Below are 20,569 nucleotides of genomic sequence, written 5' to 3'. Positions count from 1 at the left end.
TTAGATGCACAAAATGCTTTTATTGTGTCCAAGCAGAAGTCAAAGTCAGACTGCATTTCTGGATATACAGCAGCTAAGTTCATTTACACATACCATAGCTCGTTGGGTTAAATACAGGAGAAGACAACTCCAGGGTTAGTATCCGTTCACGGGGACACTGCACACACTCTGCAGATACCCTGGAGCTCGGGGGACTAGGATACGAGGGTCCTACAAACACTGTACGTAGCTGTGCCCCCCAGGAAGTCTGTGCCCAAAACAGGCCATTTGAGAGGAGTCAGAAATACCGAAACCAGAGGTGCGTTTTACAAAGCAAACTGGTAAAACTTGATGTGGTTCTTAAGATGGGCAAATTAAGAGACAAATGCTTACAATCAACTCCTGTAGAGGGATGAAATACTCACAGAAAACTACCTGTTTAAAACATGTCTGAAAAATACTATGCATTTACTTATGCCCGATTCCAGAACAAGTTAAAGCAAACGTAGCCTTCCACCAAAGTACGTACCTGATTTTTTCTGATATTTTTCAGCAGCTATATATTATATATATTTATAAGTATCTATATCCTTAAAAGCTCATGATATTGAAATTTGCAATAGCTCTGTCTACAAGCAGGCAGAAGTAGAGGCAGGTTTCTATAGATGAAAACCCCAATATTTTATCGTGGATTTCTTGGTTTAAGGTTTACGTAGAATTAGAATTTTGCAAACAGCCATTGTTTTCATTAACCTGACATGCGTGTTCGCGTTTTCTAACTGTGCTCTTCGGCCTTGTACTGAGAAATACTTCCTAGGAGCACTCCACAGCTGAAATAATTGTATAGTTAGGAGTTGAGCTAATTTCTAACTAATTCTCTGTCTTACATCCTTTATTCATCTACAAACAAAATCTAAAGCATATAATTCAGCATAAAAAAAGAAATCAGAAAATCTGAGCTTGCCCCTTCTATCTGTTAACCTGAAGAAACTTTATAGTTGAGATTTCCCAGATGTGGTTTTATTAAAACCTTAAGTTGTATCTGGCTTTTCTGCATTGAAAAAATAGATCTGTACATCCTTCTTTAATTACCAAGTACCTGAAGGTTATAAATTATTTTTTGCTTTACAATTGTTTTTCACAGCACAAGCATGAGGTGCTAAGAGTAAAGTAAAAATTAATGAATTCAGTCGAAGGTAAGAAAATACAAGATTATTCTCGGTTAGAAGAGAGATCAACTGTGCTTTTAAATTTCACTGCAGATTAGTAGCAACAGCACACATCTCGAAGGATCCAGTGACAGTAGACACCGAGCAGCAAGCTGCTGAATGATTCTCATGACCGGATATTAATTCAGGGCTGTACTTCTGTACAGAGCACTTTTTAAACCATGCAGTCCAGGGAATTCATGCATTGCATTATGATCTGTAGTCCTTCTTGCTGTAGGGCTTGTTTCCCAGAATGTTATCTATTTCGTTTACAATATGAGATGTCATCTTTGGAAGGACCTAGGGGTAGAAGAAAAAAAAAAAAAAAACAACGTTTAATCAAGCTTCTGTTAAAGGTTTTTACAAATTTAAATCTAGACTTCATCAAATGGTGTTTCCTCTGGGTTTTTGTGGGACATTTAAACGTTCAGCTAATCCCCTTCTCCCTTAAAGGAAAAATTGCCGTAGTGTCTTTATCCTATGAGAGAATCACAGGGCTGCTCCTAAACTTTATACACATGGTATTGCTCAGCTGCGGTGGAAAGAGAGCTGGTGGCAAGAGCATCAGAGGAAGCTCTTCTTGTGAAAAGCAACAGAGAATAATTAAGGTGGGTGGGAGTGCTATGTGCTCTGCGGAAGAATTTATCACACCATGTCCTGGAATCCGGTCACTTGCTTTTTCAGCTCCGTTAAACCTGCTGGTGCCACCCTCTCGTTACTGGATGTGGCTGTAACTACCTCACACGGTGTAAGTCCTGGTGATACACCGTAGCTTTGCCTAATTAATGTGCCTAACTAGAACTGGAAGATGCCTGAAACAAAACACCTAAGTATTAAAACTGTATTCAGAGAAGGAGAGTGCTAGTCTCAAGGTGTGCTGGTGTAACCCCCGCAGGGAGCTGAGCAGTAGCTGACCCCCACCTCTGCCGAGGTGCCACCACCACCTGCACTTGCCTGGATGGCTCCGAGGTTCTCTATCAGCTGCTCGGGGTTGGAAGATCCTAGGAGGACGGAGCTCACCCCCTCGTTTCTCAGGCACCATGCTAGGAATAAAGTCACAAGATGGTCAGGAACATGGATTTCGTGACACGGCATTACTCCAGCTCCTGACGTTTGTCTGAACCTTCGCTTTACTCCTCTGGCACTACCAGGAAGATGATGCACGGCTCAGATAAACCACACAGCAGATCTTCCACCATCCCACCGGACCCTGGTCCCTGGCCCAGCAGTTGTCTTAATTTTGGGGTTTCGTTTTTCCCTATCACGAATGACAAGAGTTCACCTCTTGGCTGTTTAAACCAGGGATCCTTTTCCCAACAGATACGTGTGGTATTTTTCAGCCTTGGCTCTCAGCAGCACAAAGATAATTATTTCAGACAAACAAACAACCCGCCTTGCTTTTTAAGAAGTGTATTCTCTTGTGTCTGCCAGCCCAGCTCACTGCACAGCTGATGCCTTCCACCTGGGGAGAGTCTGTTCAGAGAAACAGGCCGGTCAGGGGTGGGCGCCCGAGGACGGCCCACGATGCACCGCCCCTTTTGTCAACTGAAGCCTGAGGAGGATGCTGGAAACAATCTTATTTTAAGTCATTTTAAATTTTACTGCCCCAAAACACAGTTACATTTGCGTCAGGCTAACAGGCTGGGGTCAACCTCAAAAGCAATACATGGCATTGTAATATCGCAGAACCATTCAGGCTGGAAAAGCCCCTCGGGATCATCGAGTCCAACCCTCAGCCCGACTCTGCAAAGTTCTCCCCTACCCCACATCCCCCCCAGCTCATCCCAACGGCCCTGAACCCCCCCAGGGATGGGGACTCCCCCCTCCCTGGGCAGCCTGTTCCACTCTCGGACCACTCTTGCTGGGAAACATTTTCTCCTCCTGCCCAGCCTGACCCTCCCCTGGGGCAGTTTCCAGCCGTTCCCTCTTGTCCTGTCCCTGATCCCCTGGGAGCAGAGCCCAGCCCCGGCCTCTCTGCAATGTCCTGTCAGGAGCTGCAGAGAGGGATGAGGGCTCCCCTCAGCCTCCTCCTCCTCACACTGAACACTCCCAGCTCCTTCCCTGGCTCCTCATTAGATTTATTATCCTACAGCATGTTTTGATTTGTTCTTTTACTGTCTTCCTTGAAATGCATCAGCCGCCTCCTAACAAAGCGTTGCACTGCCCATCGTCAGCCTTTCCCCGTTTCTGGCTTTTTGTTCCGTAACTCCTAGTAGGGAATAATCATTTAAATGCTTTTCAATAATAAATAGATACCACAAAGGCAAAGCCATCCTTTGAACTATTTGAACGCTGACCCATCTTTTCTGTGTTACATTCACCGAACCATCACCGACACTTCAGCAGATCACAGGAGTACCTGGAGCTTGAGGGGTTGGTGCAAGATTCACCCGCACCCAGCTCCCAACAACCCCTAAGGCACAAACTTTCTCTCGGCACCTCAGAGCGCTGCCCGTGGCCGCCTGGGTCCTGTGTGTGTGGCAGCAGGGAGGGGGATGCGCGGGGGCACTGGTCCCCGTCACCTACCGACGGCCAGCTGCGGCAGCGTGCAGCCCAGGCGCTCGGCGATGGGCGACAGGTCCTTCAGCTTCCCCTGCTGCTTTCTGCCCTCCTCGCTCACGATTTTCTCTTTCAGCCACTGGTAGCACTGGAGATAAATCACATTTCAATCGGCTGTTAGGTTTAATCTTCCAAAATGGAAGGTTTAAGGCGATTATAACCAGCTCATAAATAGCCATTTCCAACCCAGGAGGTAGCGGACTCTGAATAACACAACACTTGACTACCTGACCAGGACAACTCCTGTGGGAGCCTGTGCCTGTATCCCTCTGGCTTTATACAACTGATGAGCTCAGTCCAGAACCTGGAACCTCCTCAATTTCATTTTTGGACCATGGGATCCCATCACAGAGTGGAAAAAAGTGAAATATTAGTCAACGTAAGAAGATTTTGACACAGCCCGATCCCCCCCAAAAAATAAAAAAATAAAAATTGAGAGAACATCTAATCTTATTCAAGATTTACCATCCAAGGTTAGAAAATTAATTAAGTGAAGCTGAGATTTCGGTTCGCCCAGCTCCAGATTTGAAACTTGATTCTGCTTCACTCTCAATTGAATTTGTATCCCTCTCTGCAATGCTACCTGCTTAGCTAGCATTTACCAGATATTACTAATACGTTTTATTTTGGCGGAAAAAACCCAGAAATGCGATGAAAGACCACATTTGAAAGCGCTGCCCTTTGTAAGCAAGTCAGTGTAGCCTGCGTCTTTCCTTTAAAAAGCACCAAGCTGAGCAAAAACCAACACAGGAACGCACGTCAGTCTGCTGGCACTCGTCAGGCAGCGTTGGCTTGTGCCCATCAGCTGATACAGAGGCTCAAATACCATTTCAGTTGGAGTTTTTCCCAAATCTGTGGTATTTTAGTGCTCTGCCATTTTTCAAACCATTAAATAATACACCTGCCACAGGCGTGATATGAAAGGAGACCTCATGACCCCCACTCAGAATAAAAATCAGGATAATCGTGGCAGAAACCAAGAGCTGTGGTGACGCCGTAACGCTAAAACACGTTAGAGAGTTTCCTGGGGTGCTGGGGCCTGCCCTGCCCGGGGGCTCCCCGACTCACCCCCACCCACTCACTGCCCGCTAGGCTGGTCCCAGGGAAGGGTGGGCAGAAAAATAACGTTTGAGTCTATTTTCCCCGCTCCACGTGGTTAAGAGGGTTTGAAGTCACAGTAGCTGCGTTGCTAAACGTCAGCCGGGAGCATAAGGAGACCCTGGGCTTGTGCCCTCTCAGTGACGGGGTCTGACCAGCGTAAGGGTGGTGGCAGCCCCCAGAGCCAGCCCGCAGCCCCCGCCCCGCTGCAGTGGGCAACCTGAGCATCTTTATAACCCAGATTCTCCTGCACTTTGGAGTCTGGTTGCCAGAGAAACCGAGCTGATCTATCAATACAGCAGCACACAGGCCAGCCTTCTCATGAGGGATCTGCTTCCCTTTTGTTATTTTCCTGCCCTCACATAAAGCAGCACATCTACTTCTCTTAAAACAGGCAACAAAATAATACCTTTAGTGCAGCCCTTGAGCTTTCAGGGACCCCGTTGCCATATTTCCCTGAGATGATCCCACAGGCTAGAGGAGACCACGTCATCGCTCCGACCCCTGCAGAGAAAACAGAGACGGAGATCTTAGGGGACTGGGAGAAATCAGAGTTGTATCAAAAATAGGGGTTTTAGGTTTTTTTAAAAAAAGAAAAGCGTTGCTGCTTGTTTCTATTGCTGCTGGCAGTGCCATTCCGTCGGGGTTTTCCAGGAAAATGCTGCTGATGCCCCTAAGACCAACTGGCCCGACTAAAACCTTCTTGCTCCCACTGCAGCAAAGCGCCTGAACTCCTGACCAGGTACCTCCAGCATCCTCCCTGCCTTACCCCACCGCGTCCTCCCTGCCTTGGCCCAGCTTGGCAGGGGCACCAGCTCCCACCCGGCCCCTCTCAGCCTGGTCCCCAGCCCTGCTGCTCCGGACACGGCCCCAGGAGGTGCACAAGGAGGCATCAGCATCCTCTGACGCGGGGGAGAGGTGGCACCCGCACGGGCCACGTGAGGCTCAGAGTAAGAAGCAGCCGTGGCAATTAACATTTATTTCTATCAGAGTCACAGTAAAACGGGCTTTCTTTTAGGTCATTGGAGACTTGTCCGTCCCCTTCCGACCCAGGGTGTTCCCATCTCGAGCCCCAGGTCAGCCTGCTCTGTATTTCTTCCTGCAAATGAAATAGCCAAAAGGCACAGCAGCCTCAGACTCACCGATTTTGTGATATAATTCTGGCAGCTGAACCTCCACTTTCTCTCTCTGGAAGAGATGGTATTCAGCTTGCTCACACACGGGCGGTATCATGTTAAACTGCCTGGCTACGGAGTAGGCTTCCTGGAGAAAAGAAATCAGCAGATAAAACACTTCATTAAGTAAAAGCATCTTGCAGGACATAACCTACCAGCCAGCGCTCCCTGAGTGCCCAGGAGGTGACAAACTCAAGTTTCACCGTCCCTTCACAAGGCCACGTGCCCGCCTTCTGCCTCCCCCAGCCCCGAGTGGCTTCAGGGCTTTGCCAAAAGTCAGCCAAATAAAACCAAAATGAAACTAACCCCAGGTAAACGAGCCAAGACACCCAAACCAGCAGATCAGCCCATCTTCTCCTAATTAACACCGGGCTCATTCTGGAATGGGGTTTTAAATTATTTTAGGGGAAAAGGAGTAAAACGCACAGATGCCCAGCCCAGACACTGGTGGCTCAGCTCGCAGCACGGCTTTCATCCGCAGCCGGGACGGAGAATTACCAAGTGTCAACACTTCCCTCAAAATGGACTTTACCATGATCTCCATGGCGCTCCAGCGCGACGTTCCCCAGTACATCGCCATGCCTTGATTTATTACGTGTGTCATCGCTCGGACAATTTCTAAAGGAGAGGGGGGGAAAAAAAAAACCAAAGAAAAGTATGAGAAGTGCACAGAGGCCAATTTCTCAGCGCCAAATCCCCCCAAAGCCACTTACGAATGCCGAGTGTGCCGAGCCTGAGCAGCGTTGCATTAAACACCACCTCTGCTGTGTTCTCTCGCTCAAGCACGCGTGAAAAAGCATTATCAGTGCAAACGTAAAGACATTTATCCTTCAGTTGTTTTAAAAACTGCTTTTACCAACTGGCTATTGCCTACCACCGCCTTACGGTAATATTTCTTTCCAATTTTGACACAAGAGGGCAGCACAGTCGAAAAATAAACTAGAAGATAAATTAAGGGTTTTTTTAAAAAAATTTGTTTACTAAAAGCGTATATCTGGCCCCGTTTCTTTTTACTAGGAATATGAGGATGCTGGGGATAAAGTTACAGAACTGGGTGATTGAACCCGCTCCACCGAGGGCCCCATCGCCTGCGCAAGGAGCGGGCAACACCTCGGCACGGCTCTTCGGTGCAGCCGGCCCACGGTCCTTGTTATTCTTTGGGAAGAAGAAAGCCTGTGCAGCTACGCGTGTCAGGACACAATCTTTAATTTCCATCCATCAGACCTCTGCTGAGCACCCTGCCTTCTTCTGGGAGGGAAAAAAAAAAACAAACAAACAACCACCCACCAAAAACCACAGCATAAAATTCAGTTTGGAAGAAAAGGAGAAAAAATTGGTTATCCCTGATGGTTGCCCAGGAGGTTACAGAGCTGGCAGGATGTCTCGCTAATGCTGTAAAGAAAATAGCCCCCGTTTGCTGTTTGTAACTCATTTTTAAGCCTGGTTTCTCCCTGGGAGCAGCCTGCTGGGTATGTGGTGGCATCCCGGGGCGCCCAGGCAGCGCCTGTGGCATCCTTGCTGCGGAGGAGCCAGGGATGGACGGGGGCCCAGGACTGAGCAGAGTCCCCAGGGCAGGACAGTCTGGGACCGGCAGGGTCTGCAGCCCCCGGGACACAGCGACCACGAGAGCATAACTGACTGCCCTGGGTGCAGTCAAACTCCTGTTTCTTACTGAGCTCTGGCACTCCCTGCCCTTTGGAGCCGAGCAGCGACTGCCAGGGCACTGGCACCACACTGGCCACTAGCAGTTAATTAACGCTAATCATTTAAATGGACAAAAATGGGCTAAACTCAGAGTGGCAAAAGAGCACAGCAGTTAGTCACCACTCCCAGAGCCGCCCAAGGCACCCCGGGGTCGCCGGGCACTGCCACACCTCGGTGCGCTCTTCCCTCGAGACAGCGGCAAGGAACCGCTGCGCTGCGCCGAGCCCGGGAGCTTCTGGCCCAGCAGATGGGGGTGAAGGGGTTCGGGGGGGCTGCAGAGCCCGGCCCGCCTGCTCCACCCCTCGCAGTGCCCGCTGCGACTCGGGCAGCGACTCCGGGCATCGCTGCCTCAGGAGCGAGATGAGGTGCCTTTTATACCACGAGGAGTCTCGGCCTATTTATGGAAAGAAAAAAAAAAAAAAAAAAAAAAAAAAAAAAAAAAAAAAAAAAAAAAAAAAAAAAAAGGAGCTTGGCAGAGGGGAGATTACACTGCCAATCTTGACGTTATTGTGAGATTTCTTCTGCAGGCAGCGACAAGCAGCTAAGGATGATGAAGGCTCCATTTATAACCTCGGAGGGCTGCACAAGAGACACGGTGCCTCTTGTACCAGGCTTCTGCCCTCCCACTGGAAAGGGAGATTTCCTCTCGAGGGAAACGTTGGCTTGAGGAGTTTTCACCCCAACGAAGAGTAGAGTTCAATTGTATTCTTTTTTTTCCTTCTTTATTTTGGCCAAAGTCACACTTTTATTTCTAAGCATTTTTTTTTCTGTTTTTTTTTCCCCCTCAAGCAAAACAAAATGCCCTGTTATCGAGCAGCTACCCTGCTACCCGCAGGCGTGCTGTGTGCGACGGGCAGCTGCACAGCAACCCCTCCCTCCCCCCTCGCCAGCGCCAGCTTCTCACTGGGTTTAGTTTTCTATTTTTGCCACACTACCATTTAGGAATTTTGATAAGCGTTTCATCATACGCCTCTTACACATTTCAGTCCATGGTTGTTTTCATTGCTTCCACCTCTACTCCTTTCAAGAAAAACTGAAGTCAACTCTGAATATATATCTATATCTATCTATCTCTTCTTGTTTACCAGCGACTGCTCCCATGGGCATGGTGATGGGATGGTTTGTGAAGAGCACATGCCTGCATCCCTCGGGCTGCCAGCTGGATGGCACAAATGGCATCACTTAAGAAGGGAAGATTTTTATTTTTTTTTTAATGCTTCAAAACCCAGAAAACAGCCTCCAGCAGCCTAATAATAATTCTGAAGTAGCTTAAAGTTCCCTGTTGGGAACTATGTCACCTTCTCTCCCTGCTTGCCAGGGCTGGGGACTGGCCATAGAGTGCGTGCCCGGTCCCCCAACACCGTGACAACAGGGGGGACCCACCGGGGCTGCCCTGCTCCTCTGCTGGAAAAGCCACTCGGGATGAAAACAAACATCTGCTAGCACAGCTGGGGGATCAGATCTCCAGCCTGAGTAAGGAGGTATGAAACGCACAGAAATTCAGGAGAGAAGCACGGATCCTTCCCACCACCCGTCTCCCGAGGTCCCCGTGCGGGGGGACCCCGTGACAGCAGAGCGGAGACCAGCCCTGGGGCGAGGAGGGACACAGCTGTCCTGGCCAGGGACCTGGCCACAGGGTGATGCAAAGAGCTTCCCACAGGATACTCATCTCCAGGTGCTTCTTGAAGCCAATATTGCATTGCTTTCGTGATGAAAAGCTTTTTATATTTGGTCTGAGACTTTTAAGAAAGGTAAATACATTTCTGATTTCAGATTAAGCAAGCTTTGCCTGCTACCGTGGGGACCAGAGGCACCTGCAATACAGAAATCCACATTAAACGCTCATCCTCGCTTATCAGCTCTGTTACCCACGCTTCCCAAGGAGCCTGGGCCGGGGGGACTGGGACACGTTCCTGCTCTGGCTGGGCTGGACCAGACGAGTATTTCTAATGGCTGATCCATCACCTGCTGACACCCAGAGACATCACAGGAGACCCCAAGTGACAGCAGAGAAACCCCACACCTGCCTGCACACAGCGAGCGAAGAGAACAAAATGCATGTCCCAAGTTTATCCTCCATTTGGCTGCACCTTACCACACCCAACCACACCACTCGCTCGAGCAGGACCCTCGCACCTTGGCAGGAGTAGCAGAAGCGACCGTTTGCTCATGGGAAGAGCACGGGCCCGTAAGGAGATGGAGCGGGGATCGTGTGTCTTGTGGAGGTAGCTCAGCGCTTATTGTGCATGCCAGATAGTGCAGAACTGACAGATGGTTCAGCAGATGCTCTGGGATAGAAGTGGCTTAGTAGGTGAACCATAAAAAAAGCATGAAGTACATAGAAAGAATCAACACCGCACCATTCATAATAAAAAACGTCCCTTTTTTCACCCTGCTCAAAAAAAAAAATCTCACCAAGCACCACGGGTGGTACCTTACTGCCAAGCCCCGGTGCTGCTAACAGTATCTGCAGCATCTTAAAAGCTGCAAACGCCCGAGATCCGCTGTGGGAAATATATTCAGCACTGCTTCATTAGATGACAACTGACTGAGCAGAGAGGTCATTTCTCCCTCCGAGATACATCTCATCTTCCTCGACCTCATCAGCTACTGCAAAATCCGCACTGGTCCTAAAACCCCAGGCCAGTTCCCTGAGCCCGTAGCTGTTGGCACTGGCTGGCCGGGGCAGCAGCACCACCGTCCATCCAAGGCTTGGCCCAGGTCTCAGCCCCACGCTCCTGAAGGAAATAGGTGTCACGAGCCCCGAAAGTCAAGGCGGGAGCTTCGGAGGGGCCTGTCAAGCTCCAGGTTTGTTTGATGTACATGTACTCATCTATGACAGCTTCTGCAGCCTGCAAGTCTTTCTTCTTGCTATTTTTTATTTAGCTGTGAAGCTAATCTTCTGCCACAGTGTGAATGGTTGTGTTAACTCCGAGGGGAAAAGAGAAGGAATGAAGGAATGGGAACTGGCGCCCATGAAATAGGGCACTAACCCCTGAACATACTGATGGGAGGCTCCTGGATAACTGGGTTATGCAGCCACGTACCAAACGCACACATGTGGTTACCAGCAAATATAAACGTAATTAGAGTGCAGAGATAGTGGCAGATCTTGCAAGTTTTAAATTCAGGGAATGAATTTCAGGAGTGGGAATTTATTGAGGACCGTTCCCTGCCAGGACCGAGGGGTGGGTGGCTGCGGTGCTGAGGCTGAGCCCAGCCCTGGGCAGAGCATCGCTGCTCTGGGTGCCGGGGGGACCCCGCCGTGCCCCCGGGGGGTCGGCATCCTCCCACGACCCCTCGGCTGAGCCCACCAGAGACTCATCTTGTGCTGCTCATGCCCTTGGGGCAGAGAACCCAAAAGCGTAACGACTGGTCCTTGGTTCTGACCATGCATTGGATCACCGCCCTGGTTTTAGCGCTGGGAGCAGGACACGCTCTCTGGGCAGCCCAGGGAATGGGGACAAGGATGGGGACAAGATGGGACACCCCCCCCTCTCTAGAGCTGACTACACCAGGGGTAGGGAAAGACAGGTTTATTTGACCCAAAGACGACCTGCATTAAATGCAAACACAAATTCACTTTCTCTGAAGGAATCAGGAAAAGGAAATAAAAACCCAATGTTAAAGCCACCACTGGGACATAAAGGAAACTTCAATTTCCTTCCAAGAGATACAAATTCATTTCACTGAACTGTAAATACAGAGGGCTCCAGGACTTCACAAGTTAGGTATTTCATATTTAAGCTGCCCCACCTGAATATTTAATAAAAAATTGTTTTTCATTTCCTGCCATCATCAGCCTAAGCCCGTAAGCCGGGATCAGCCACGTTAAACCCTTTAATTCAAGCTGCCACTCACCTTCCATGGGGGTATTGTTGTCTGGCCGGTTGGCGAAGACGACGTCCACGTACTCCAGCTGCAGCCTCTGGAGAGAAGCCTTGAGCCCTGGGAACAGCAAAGCAGAGACAAAACCTGCACGGTCAGAGCGAGGCGGGAGAGCCGACAGGTACAAAACCAGCGCTGCGCTAGGACTAGAATAGAGCCAGTTGTATTTATATGCACATATATATATTTTGTGTATGTACACACAGCCATACAGCATATGAGAAGGATCCTGCATAATGTCCTGTATCTACGCAGCCACAGTAAGAAGAAAACACCAGCCAGGCCACGTGCAGAGTCCCCCGATTCCATGAGAATTTGTTTTATTTAATTGCGCTGAGATTTGGATTGGAACAGACACCGGCTACCGAGCACGCCCATGACCAGCCTGTCAAGAGGCAGCTGCCAGAGACCGAATTCAGCACTCCACTTCTGTTCAGAGTTAATTTAAATTATATCCCAGAGCCTTCCCGGGCAAGCCCGGGACACGTCTCCTCGGTCCTGTCCCACCTAAGGAAGCCCTGCCCCAGAAACGCAAGGGGGGTGGCACTCGGTTTGGTATGTTACGATGAGCAGGTAAAGCACCACGGAGGGCTTTGCCCTCCCAGCAGGGCGAGCAGGCTGTGCCCTCCCTGTGCCAACCTCTGCACGGGGCAGGGAGTTTTGTAGAGCAAGACTAGACACAAGTCCAGGACTGCCCAGGCTTCAAAAGCTTCTCTGAGGATCTGGGGGGAGAGGGCATCAAAAGCCTACAAATATATATATGTGTGTGTGTGTGTGTGTGTGCATGAGAGAGAGAAGAGGGTTTCTAACACTTATTTTCTATGAATCTTCCCAGGAACAAAATGTATTTATGAATGTTCATGAAGAATCAGCCAAAATAGAGCAGTCTGAAAATGTTCGCTGAGTTTTGAGAGGGGGAAAAAAAAATGGCCATTTTTGCCAAATGTATTTATAGAAAATAGCTAACGTTGACCTCAACATTATTCGCTGTGTGTTCTGTGAAGTTATTTCAACTGCTGCCAGTATTTTTCTATCACTTCATGAAGTAGCTGCAGAAGAAATGGAAAAGGGGTGGGTTTGGACGGCCTGCGACACGGCTGCGGCTCCCCGAGCACCGCGGGTGGGGGGGGGGTATGCGAGTGACATTTCAATAAAACGTTGCTGAAAAGCTTTCTCCAGCATCGCCTTCATATGGAAGTCATATCCTAATGTAGCAGAATTCTACAAATTCTAAATAATGGGAACCTTCCAGGACAATCCCAGATGTAGAAGTTGGTTACTCTGAGGCAAAACCAACTGCGCTGGGGTGTCGTGGCTGTATTAACCCGGGTGGCAGTGACATCCCGGCTGAGGGGTGGATAATATAAATATAATCATAATATTTCCCATATAATCTACATTTTAACGTATACAAAAAACAAATGCCGGTGGTTGAAATTTGTGACAAATGGGCCATTGCAGATTCCGGTGGTGAAACATGCAAATGGCCAAATGCAAGTTAAAGCTGCCATTTGGGGCAAAACCCCCTGATTTTCTGCAGGTGGATGTGACCTTCTGATAGGCAAAGACCAGAGCATACCTCCCCCTACCCTGTGCTGCGAATGGTAACAGGCTGGTCCCCCCCCCCGTGTCATCAAACCACCGACACCACGGCACACGAGTATGTAGACGAGCCTGAATTTTTCTTTTCTAATTTGTCTTGGCAGCAAACAGCTTAACCAGCCACCACAGTAAGCAATTAGGGCTTATCTCACAGATGAAAAAAAGGAGGCTAATCCCCCCAGCACACGCAGCGCGATAAGGAGAACCCCTCTCCGCGGCTGGAGCCACGGTGGCTCGTTGGTTTCTGGAGGGGGCTGCTCCCCTGGGGGCTCAGCCGGGCTGGCATCGCTCACAGGGAGCGCAGCCCCTGCCCCGGCTCCCCCAAAGCCCCTGCAGAGATCACACCATTCCGTTTTGCGCATCCCCGCAGGGCAGCGGGCAGGAGCGGGTCAAACAGCAACAAGGGGCGGGCGGCGCGAACCCCGCTGCGGAGGGCTGAAGCGCAGGTACCCAGCCTGATGCTCTGCCCAAAGGCTTCCCGGGCCCCGAGGGACACCCCACTACCTCCCTTCCATGGCTTTACGCAGCCTTTCCCCAAAGCCGTGCTATTTTTACTCAGGATTTATGTAAAAAATAAAAACAGACCCAGGCCCCTGTTCTGTTGGGTCTGCACAGGCTGGGGGGTGTCAGCCCCATGGTCATCCTGGGGGTGTCTTGGGGTGTGCCCCAGCCCCTGTCCGGAGCCAGCCCAGGCTGGCAGCTCTCACTGGGACAAGGTCCTGGTCCTCCTTAATACGGCAGAAATGTGTCTTTGTAGGGGCATTGCTTAATTTGTGTCCTGCGTGTTAAAATTCTCTGCAAGTTATAATTACGCCCATGGTGCATAGAGATATATATACACGCATATAATTATGACCAGGGTGCCTGACCCGACACCCAACAGCCCTCTGGAAAGAGCCAGATCGGGTGAAACACGTTTATCTGTGTAGAAAAATGTGCTCTCACTCCCTCCCCAACAATAACGTATCCGAGAGAAGAAAAAAAAAAAGCAAATCAGAAGGAAAATGAGGAGCTCGTGTTGGACCCAGCAGACACCTGGGTGAATAAATCCCCGGGGGCGGGCAAGGCCGAGCACGGCATCCCTCAGTGGGATGCAGGACTGGATGTGAGGAGCCAGGCAAGCGAACGTACGACAAAATTGAGCGCCTGAGAGGAAACAGCACCAGGAGCAACCCAGAGCCTCCCCGGCCGGGGGTGGGCAAGGCCCCTCCAGGGGCTGTTTCTGCCAGCTGACGCCGTGGCCCGTGCCCTCACCCCTCCCTGCTCCGAGGGAGCCCATGCGGCCGCGGCCTCCGGGAAAGAGCTGGGGTGGCAGCAGAGCAGCTCCTGCCCCCCCAAACCTCCCTATCTCATGGCAGGCGGGATCGAGGGGCAACGGCGCAAAGCTGCTGGGGACAGCGAGGGATGGAACCCCCCCGATCGCTGCAGAGACGTGAGACACCCGCACACGCGGCCGGCCCCGGACAGCACGCCTGCTTATCACAGCAAAGCCCCAAAGGTTATGGCTGCACAGAGGTGGGGGGGGGAAGGCTTTGTGCGCGCAACGCCTCCGCGCAGGCTTTTTTGAGAGAAAACAGAAAAATCCTTTGGCTGGGGGTCAAGCAGACCTGGCTCGTGAGGGAGCAATCGCCCCAGGGGTCCGGCTGGTTGCATCCCACCGACCCCTGCCCCGTGCAACACGTACCTTCAATGATGTGTTTTCTCGAGAGCCCTCTTTCCGTTTCGGCTCTGCAAAGGCAAAGCAGGGACACGGGTGTTAGAGACCTGAGGTGCTAACGACTGGGGAGAGCTGATTTTGTATTCTGGTTTAAACACCCCCAGACTGAAGCTCCATTGCGCCAGGGCAGGGTCAGGCTGGCTCTGAGGAAGGATTTCTGTGCAGAAGGGGCTGTTGGGCGTTGGAATGGGCTGCCCAGGGCAGGGGGGAGTCCCCGGGATCCCTGGAGGGGTTGAAGAGTCGGGCTGAGCCAGCGCTGAGGGGTCTGGGGGAGTTGGGGGGGTCAGGGGGAGGGTCATGGCTGGGCTGGAGGAGCTGCAAGGGCTTTTCCAACCCGGATGATTCTGGGATCCTGTGACAGAGAGACTGTGAATCTCATCTGGACTCAAAGTCTCAAAGACAACAGCACCTGGGGTGAGCAGTACCACTGGCTTTAACAGTTTAACGTGATCGCAGCCCTGCTACAGATTCTGCCTGGCCATGAGGCTCCCTCCCGGCGTTCCCACGCAGGGGTGAGGATGCTGCCAGGGCGGCGGGGCCCTGTGGGAGCGAGGCAGCCGCTGCCCTGCGGGTGCCACCCCCCAGAGCTGCAGCGATGATGCTCGGGGTGGGAGCGCACCCAGCACAGCACCCGGCCTCTGCGGGCGGCTGCGCCTCTGCCAAGCTCTGACTCCTTCAAAGACTTGGCAAAAGGAGGAAAAAGAAAACAACAGCAACACACCCCCCCCCCCCTCCCTTCAAGGTGCCATTGATCTCCACCTGGTTGTATGGCTGGGAAAGGGAAAGCACGCAGCAGCAAACACCCTCACGAGTAACTGAGAGACTTACTTTCCACCCCAGTACAGTTTTGTTGTTATGACCAGACTGGACCTCCTGCAAACAGAACAGAAAAATTACTGTTGTTAAAAAAAAATAAATAATAGAAGTAACCAAGCAGAGTGCTGCCCACAGACAAGCAGCAGGACTCCGGCTCCCGCAGCGGCAGCACTGCCTGGTTCACAGCCCTGGACTCCAAGTGTTTGTACGTCACTATAATCCTTTTTACAAGCAGCCACATCTCCCCCCAAGCTCGGATCAGCTGCAGGCAGAGGGTGACCATAGGTTGGTGTTCAGAAAACAAAGCTAATTCAAGTGAAGCGATCGAAAGAAAAAAAAAAAAAAAAAAAGATGCAGTTTTAGTTATGGAGTAAGCAACCTCCAGAGCCCTTAACCAAGAACCGCAGTGCTATTCCCTCCCAGTACCCAAATCCAGTGCGGCTCATTTTCATGCAGTATTCCCAGAGTTATTAAAACTCCAGGAGGGATACAATCGCTGCGCTTATAAATTCCCACGGGATATTAAATCAAAGATTTATCATCCGCAAACTACCTTGCTGCATAACTGTACAACACGCGATTTCTCCAGCTTTTGCTGGACTCAGTTCGTTTTCTCCTACAGCATCCAGAATATTTCTTACTGGATAAACGTCCCCCTAACACAGGGGACACTGGTTTTGGAGACAACACTGCTAGAACCCATCCTTCAGTTGAAGGCTGAATATGACACACATGGGAGGTCTTTAACGGTTATGTAAATGCTCTTAAAGCCACACAACATATGCTAATGTGCATCGTTTAAATTAGGGATCATCTCCTACCAGGCTACCCAAGATGAAGGCCCATCACAGCTTTGCATTCTTAACACACAGTTTTACGTACACGGAGAAGGACACGGCACAGAGACCGCCCGCCTCGACACACCGCGCGTGGCGGCGATGATGGATGAGCTCAGGAGTTGTGCCGGCCGTGCCCTGCGCAGGGACAACTGCCTCATGCAGCAGCCGAGGCAGCACCACAGCCTCGTGAAGCTGCCATGCACTCCCCAAAAAAAACAGGGGAACATTTTTATTTGGTGCCTGAAAGATCTGGCTGCTCCGTGCCTGACTGCCTGGAAACTGCAGCCTTCCCCACCCAGGCCAGCATCACCTGACACGTGTTATTTAAAAAAAAAAAAAAAAATCAGGATTCTCATCTGGTCATGGGTCCCAGTGACTTGTGGGTGGCAGGGAGTGTTGTCCGGTGGTACAGTACCTCCAGCCCTTCTTCTTCAGGATGTTCCCCAGGATCACCTCAGCCCTGCGCAAGAGAGAGCCCCGCGTGAGGGGAGACAGGAGGATGCTCAGCGCCAGGTACACCGTCACAGCTCCCCAAAGCCCAGCCTCCAGCACCCTCTCCCCTCCCCGGGTGACAGTGACCCGGCACCGGCTGGGACGGGGCGGGCAGACAGCCCTGTCACAGGGGACAGTCCCCTCCATCGGTACAAAGCACCTCGTCCCGTGGGGACAGACCCCCGCCCCGGTGCCTTACGTCTGCTTGAACCTGCTCCGGGAAGGCAGAGCCGCTCTGTCCCCAACCAGGGACGTGATGTCCCAGTCCAGCTTTCATGCTGAATGCAAAGCCATATAAATCAGCCAAAGTCAAATATATCACGGCTGGATATTTTTGCTCCCCCAGTTCCGCAGTGACAGTAAGAGCATCAGCTCTCCTGCAGCCAGAGCGGCTCCCCGTGCCGGGACCCGTGCCTGGGAGCTGTCACGGCACAGGCCATTCATCACCATTAAAACGCTCACTGACTTCATTTATTCAAGACATTTTTCTCCCTGTGCTAACAGCAGAGCTATACATTTCAATCTTCAGCTGGGTACAACAAGGTTTTGATTTTTTTTTTTGTGTGTTGGTTTGGGGGTTTTGGGGGTGTTTGTTTGTTTTAAGAGTGCTCCAAATATAAAGGTTTTTCTGTCCCCTTTGAGGGGGACGAGGGGGCTTCCCAAGCATCCCCAGAGCCAGAGCCCATCCATCCCGAGTGACCATGACACAGGGGGGCAGAGCCAGGCGGAGGGGTCCCAGGGAAGCGGAGCAGGACGCTGGGCACTCACTTGCCGGCCGCGTACACCTCGGCCGTGTCGAAGAGGTTGACGCCGCTCTCGTAGGCGATGGTCATCAGCTGCTCGGCCACCTCGGGGAAGCAGAGACAGAGAGGTGAGGGGTGGCAGACCTCATCCTGAGCGCTCGTCCCACGTGGGGACAAACCCCTGAAGGTGCGGGGCTGGGAGGGGTCGTAGCATCCCCTGCCCGGGGGGAGAGACCCTTCCTGGGCACCTGGGGGTCCATGGGCTGGTCCTAATAGCACCAGACCACAGATTAACGTCAACTTTCCCTTGACTCATCCTGGGAAGAATTAATCTCCTCCCACAGGAACTTTCTAATAAGAAAGTGGCCAAGAATTTGAAAGGGTTATAGAAGACACTCTGCAAATCTGTGGAGTTTCATACAGAAAGGATGCGTCCATGGCAAAAGTTTAATTCTTTTCTGGCTACCTGACAGGCTGTCCTGCAGTTCTCCAGACAACTTCACGGAGTATTTAAACTGCTGAAGGTCATTTACGTGACCCCCATCAGAGTCCCAGGAGCCCCCCTGCTCCCTGGGGGGGGATTCTGCACCCAGAGGGGTGGGCGCCTGGCCAGGGCACCCACGCATGTCTAACATCTTAGGACAGGGCCATGTTTCCGACCTTTTTTTTCAATGCATGAACACTTTGCGTTGACTCATTCAAAACACGGAGTGCAGGAGAGCCAGGGAGGAAAATTATAATTGAAAGAAGTCATCTCGCTTCCGCCTGCGACGGCGAGAAACGGGAACGCACTCAGCGACCCGCCATCAGCACAAGAAATACCACCAAAGATCGAGGGAATTAAAAAAGCAAAAAAAACCCCTTTGAGTTCAGACTCCTGGGCTGTTTTCCTTCTGCCAAAGTTATTTTTGGGGGTTTTGTCACGTACCAGAGGGAAGGCGGCCGGGAGGCTGCTCTCCTCCTGATGACTAGCATCTGCAGCGTACCTGCGGCGGAGGGAAGCCCACGTGCTGCCCAGCACTCGGAAGGATTATTAACCGAGATTAAGAACCATCTGGTACAGGCAAGAGTGCGTAGGAAACCCAGGCTCATTTTCATTTCTTTCATCTTATTATGTAAAAAAAAAAATAAATCATCAGGCAGCTCCTTGTAAGCTGAGCCCCTGCCTGAATTTATGACCGTTGCCGATTACATACGTGTCGCAAAAATAGTTTCCAATTTCTGGTCCAGGAGTGGTGCCACTACTGCTGGTAAGGAGGAAATATTGCTCCAGACAGCACAGAAAAGCCGATCGCTTTAAGGGATAGATGGGGTTTTTTATGAAAGTTGATCTCTGGAAATGTCAGATTCATTAAGGGTTTTTGGTAGCAGAAGCTTTGTATTGCTTTGCGTAGTAACTCTCTGCCATTTCCTCGTACAGAAACAGGCTCCTCTGGTTTCGGTAGCCATGGTTTCATTTAAAAATATCTCATACTGGGTTTTAATTCATGCATCATACTTACATCAAGCATCACTTACCTCGTCTGAGATCTGACCCCCAAAAGTGACCCATGTCCCTAGAAGGAATTAAATAATCTGTTACTATGAGAGGTTTTTGCTGACAAAAAATTTGCTTTCCCAAAATTCAGTCTCCTTGGGATTAAATGGGTTTAAAGTGGGGTTAATGGGTAGGACATGGCCGGGCGGGCAGACCCGGGACTGGCACATGAACCTGCTCAGGGAAGTGCCAGTAAGATCCCGTGCTGCCAAGATACACAGTTTTATTGAAATCTGAATCTCTCCGCAAAACTGAGCTCATTCTCCAAAGCTTCAATTTGACAAATTGGAAAAAATTGATGATGCTGGCTGAAACATGTCATTTGAGGAATGAAACTCTTCCTAAATTTGCGCTTCACTATTTAGCATCATACAAGTCAAAATCAGGGGGAAAAAAAAAAAAAAAAAAAAAAAGAAAAAGTATTTCTATTTACATGAAGTATTTAAAACCCAAAGTTACTTTTCCCCAGGAGCTTTTCCATAAAGCCAATGTCTGACACCAGCTCAGCTGATGAGCAGCGCTTTCACTCGCTGGCCTAAAAAGCGGCTGCAGTTTAGGCTCAGTTGTAGACTCTGTTCTATTACTGGGAAAAACTTGGAGCATTATTTCTTTATGATCACTGCTTAAAAGAAAAAAAAATTCCTGTGGTGGAAACAGCATGTGGATCTAACTGGATATTCCTGAGCTATAGGAATATTTCATATATATATATTTTGTGTGTACGTATATATTAGGAATACACATTTCCTAAGCCCCTGGAAGCAAGAGGCAGCATCGAGCTGGGGAAGCAGCAGCTCCCATAGGGGACCCCCTGGCAGACACCCTTCCTGCCCTTCTTATCTGACCTCACAGAACACCCCACGGAAAGCGATGCTGAGACAAGAGAGGAGCCCAAGACGTTACCTCTGCTTCTGCCAGCTTGTCACAACATCACTGGGATCTACAGCCCAACTTTTCCCCGCGCTTCTCAAAGCCCACACGCCAGGTGCATATAAAACTACGTGTTACGCATTTAACGAAGGGGTCAAAGCTCACGTGGCTCACACAAAACACTCCAGGATTTAAAATTCTGCCTTATACCTTGCCTCCAGAAGGACGGCAGAGGGGCTCAGGCCCTGAGCTGGAAAATTCAGTGTGATTTGGGCAAGGCAGAGGAGAGACGGCTCTGCTGGGGAGGGGTCAAGCTCTGTGGCTGCTAAGGGGGGGGGGGGG

General features: G+C 50.5%; 1 protein-coding gene across 3 annotated transcripts in view; it reads right to left on the bottom strand.

The window, feature by feature from the left end:
• KCNAB1 (potassium voltage-gated channel subfamily A member regulatory beta subunit 1) overlaps positions 1-20,569 on the bottom strand; it is a 69,406-nt gene continuing 48,837 nt past the window's right edge. For all 3 annotated transcript variants that reach the window (XM_026854787.1, XM_026854789.1, XM_026854790.1), the window contains exons 3-14: positions 19,339-19,376; positions 17,846-17,925; positions 17,001-17,045; positions 15,759-15,803; positions 14,898-14,941; positions 11,585-11,671; positions 6,552-6,637; positions 5,987-6,107; positions 5,254-5,348; positions 3,714-3,834; positions 2,142-2,230; positions 1-1,487 (exon numbers count right to left, since the gene is read on the bottom strand). In XM_026854787.1, the coding sequence (XP_026710588.1) occupies positions 1,398-1,487; positions 2,142-2,230; positions 3,714-3,834; positions 5,254-5,348; positions 5,987-6,107; positions 6,552-6,637; positions 11,585-11,671; positions 14,898-14,941; positions 15,759-15,803; positions 17,001-17,045; positions 17,846-17,925; positions 19,339-19,376 (941 nt within the window). In that variant the 3' untranslated portion in view covers positions 1-1,397. The remainder of the gene's footprint in view (positions 1,488-2,141; positions 2,231-3,713; positions 3,835-5,253; positions 5,349-5,986; positions 6,108-6,551; positions 6,638-11,584; positions 11,672-14,897; positions 14,942-15,758; positions 15,804-17,000; positions 17,046-17,845; positions 17,926-19,338; positions 19,377-20,569) is intronic.

This window comes from Athene cunicularia (assembly GCF_003259725.1).
Source record: "Athene cunicularia isolate RWA chromosome 9 unlocalized genomic scaffold, athCun1 chr9_part1, whole genome shotgun sequence".
In the NCBI taxonomy this organism is placed as follows: Eukaryota; Metazoa; Chordata; class Aves; order Strigiformes; family Strigidae; genus Athene; species Athene cunicularia.
Note: the sequence above shows the minus strand (reverse complement) of the source record. Positions and strands in the feature narration are given on the sequence as shown.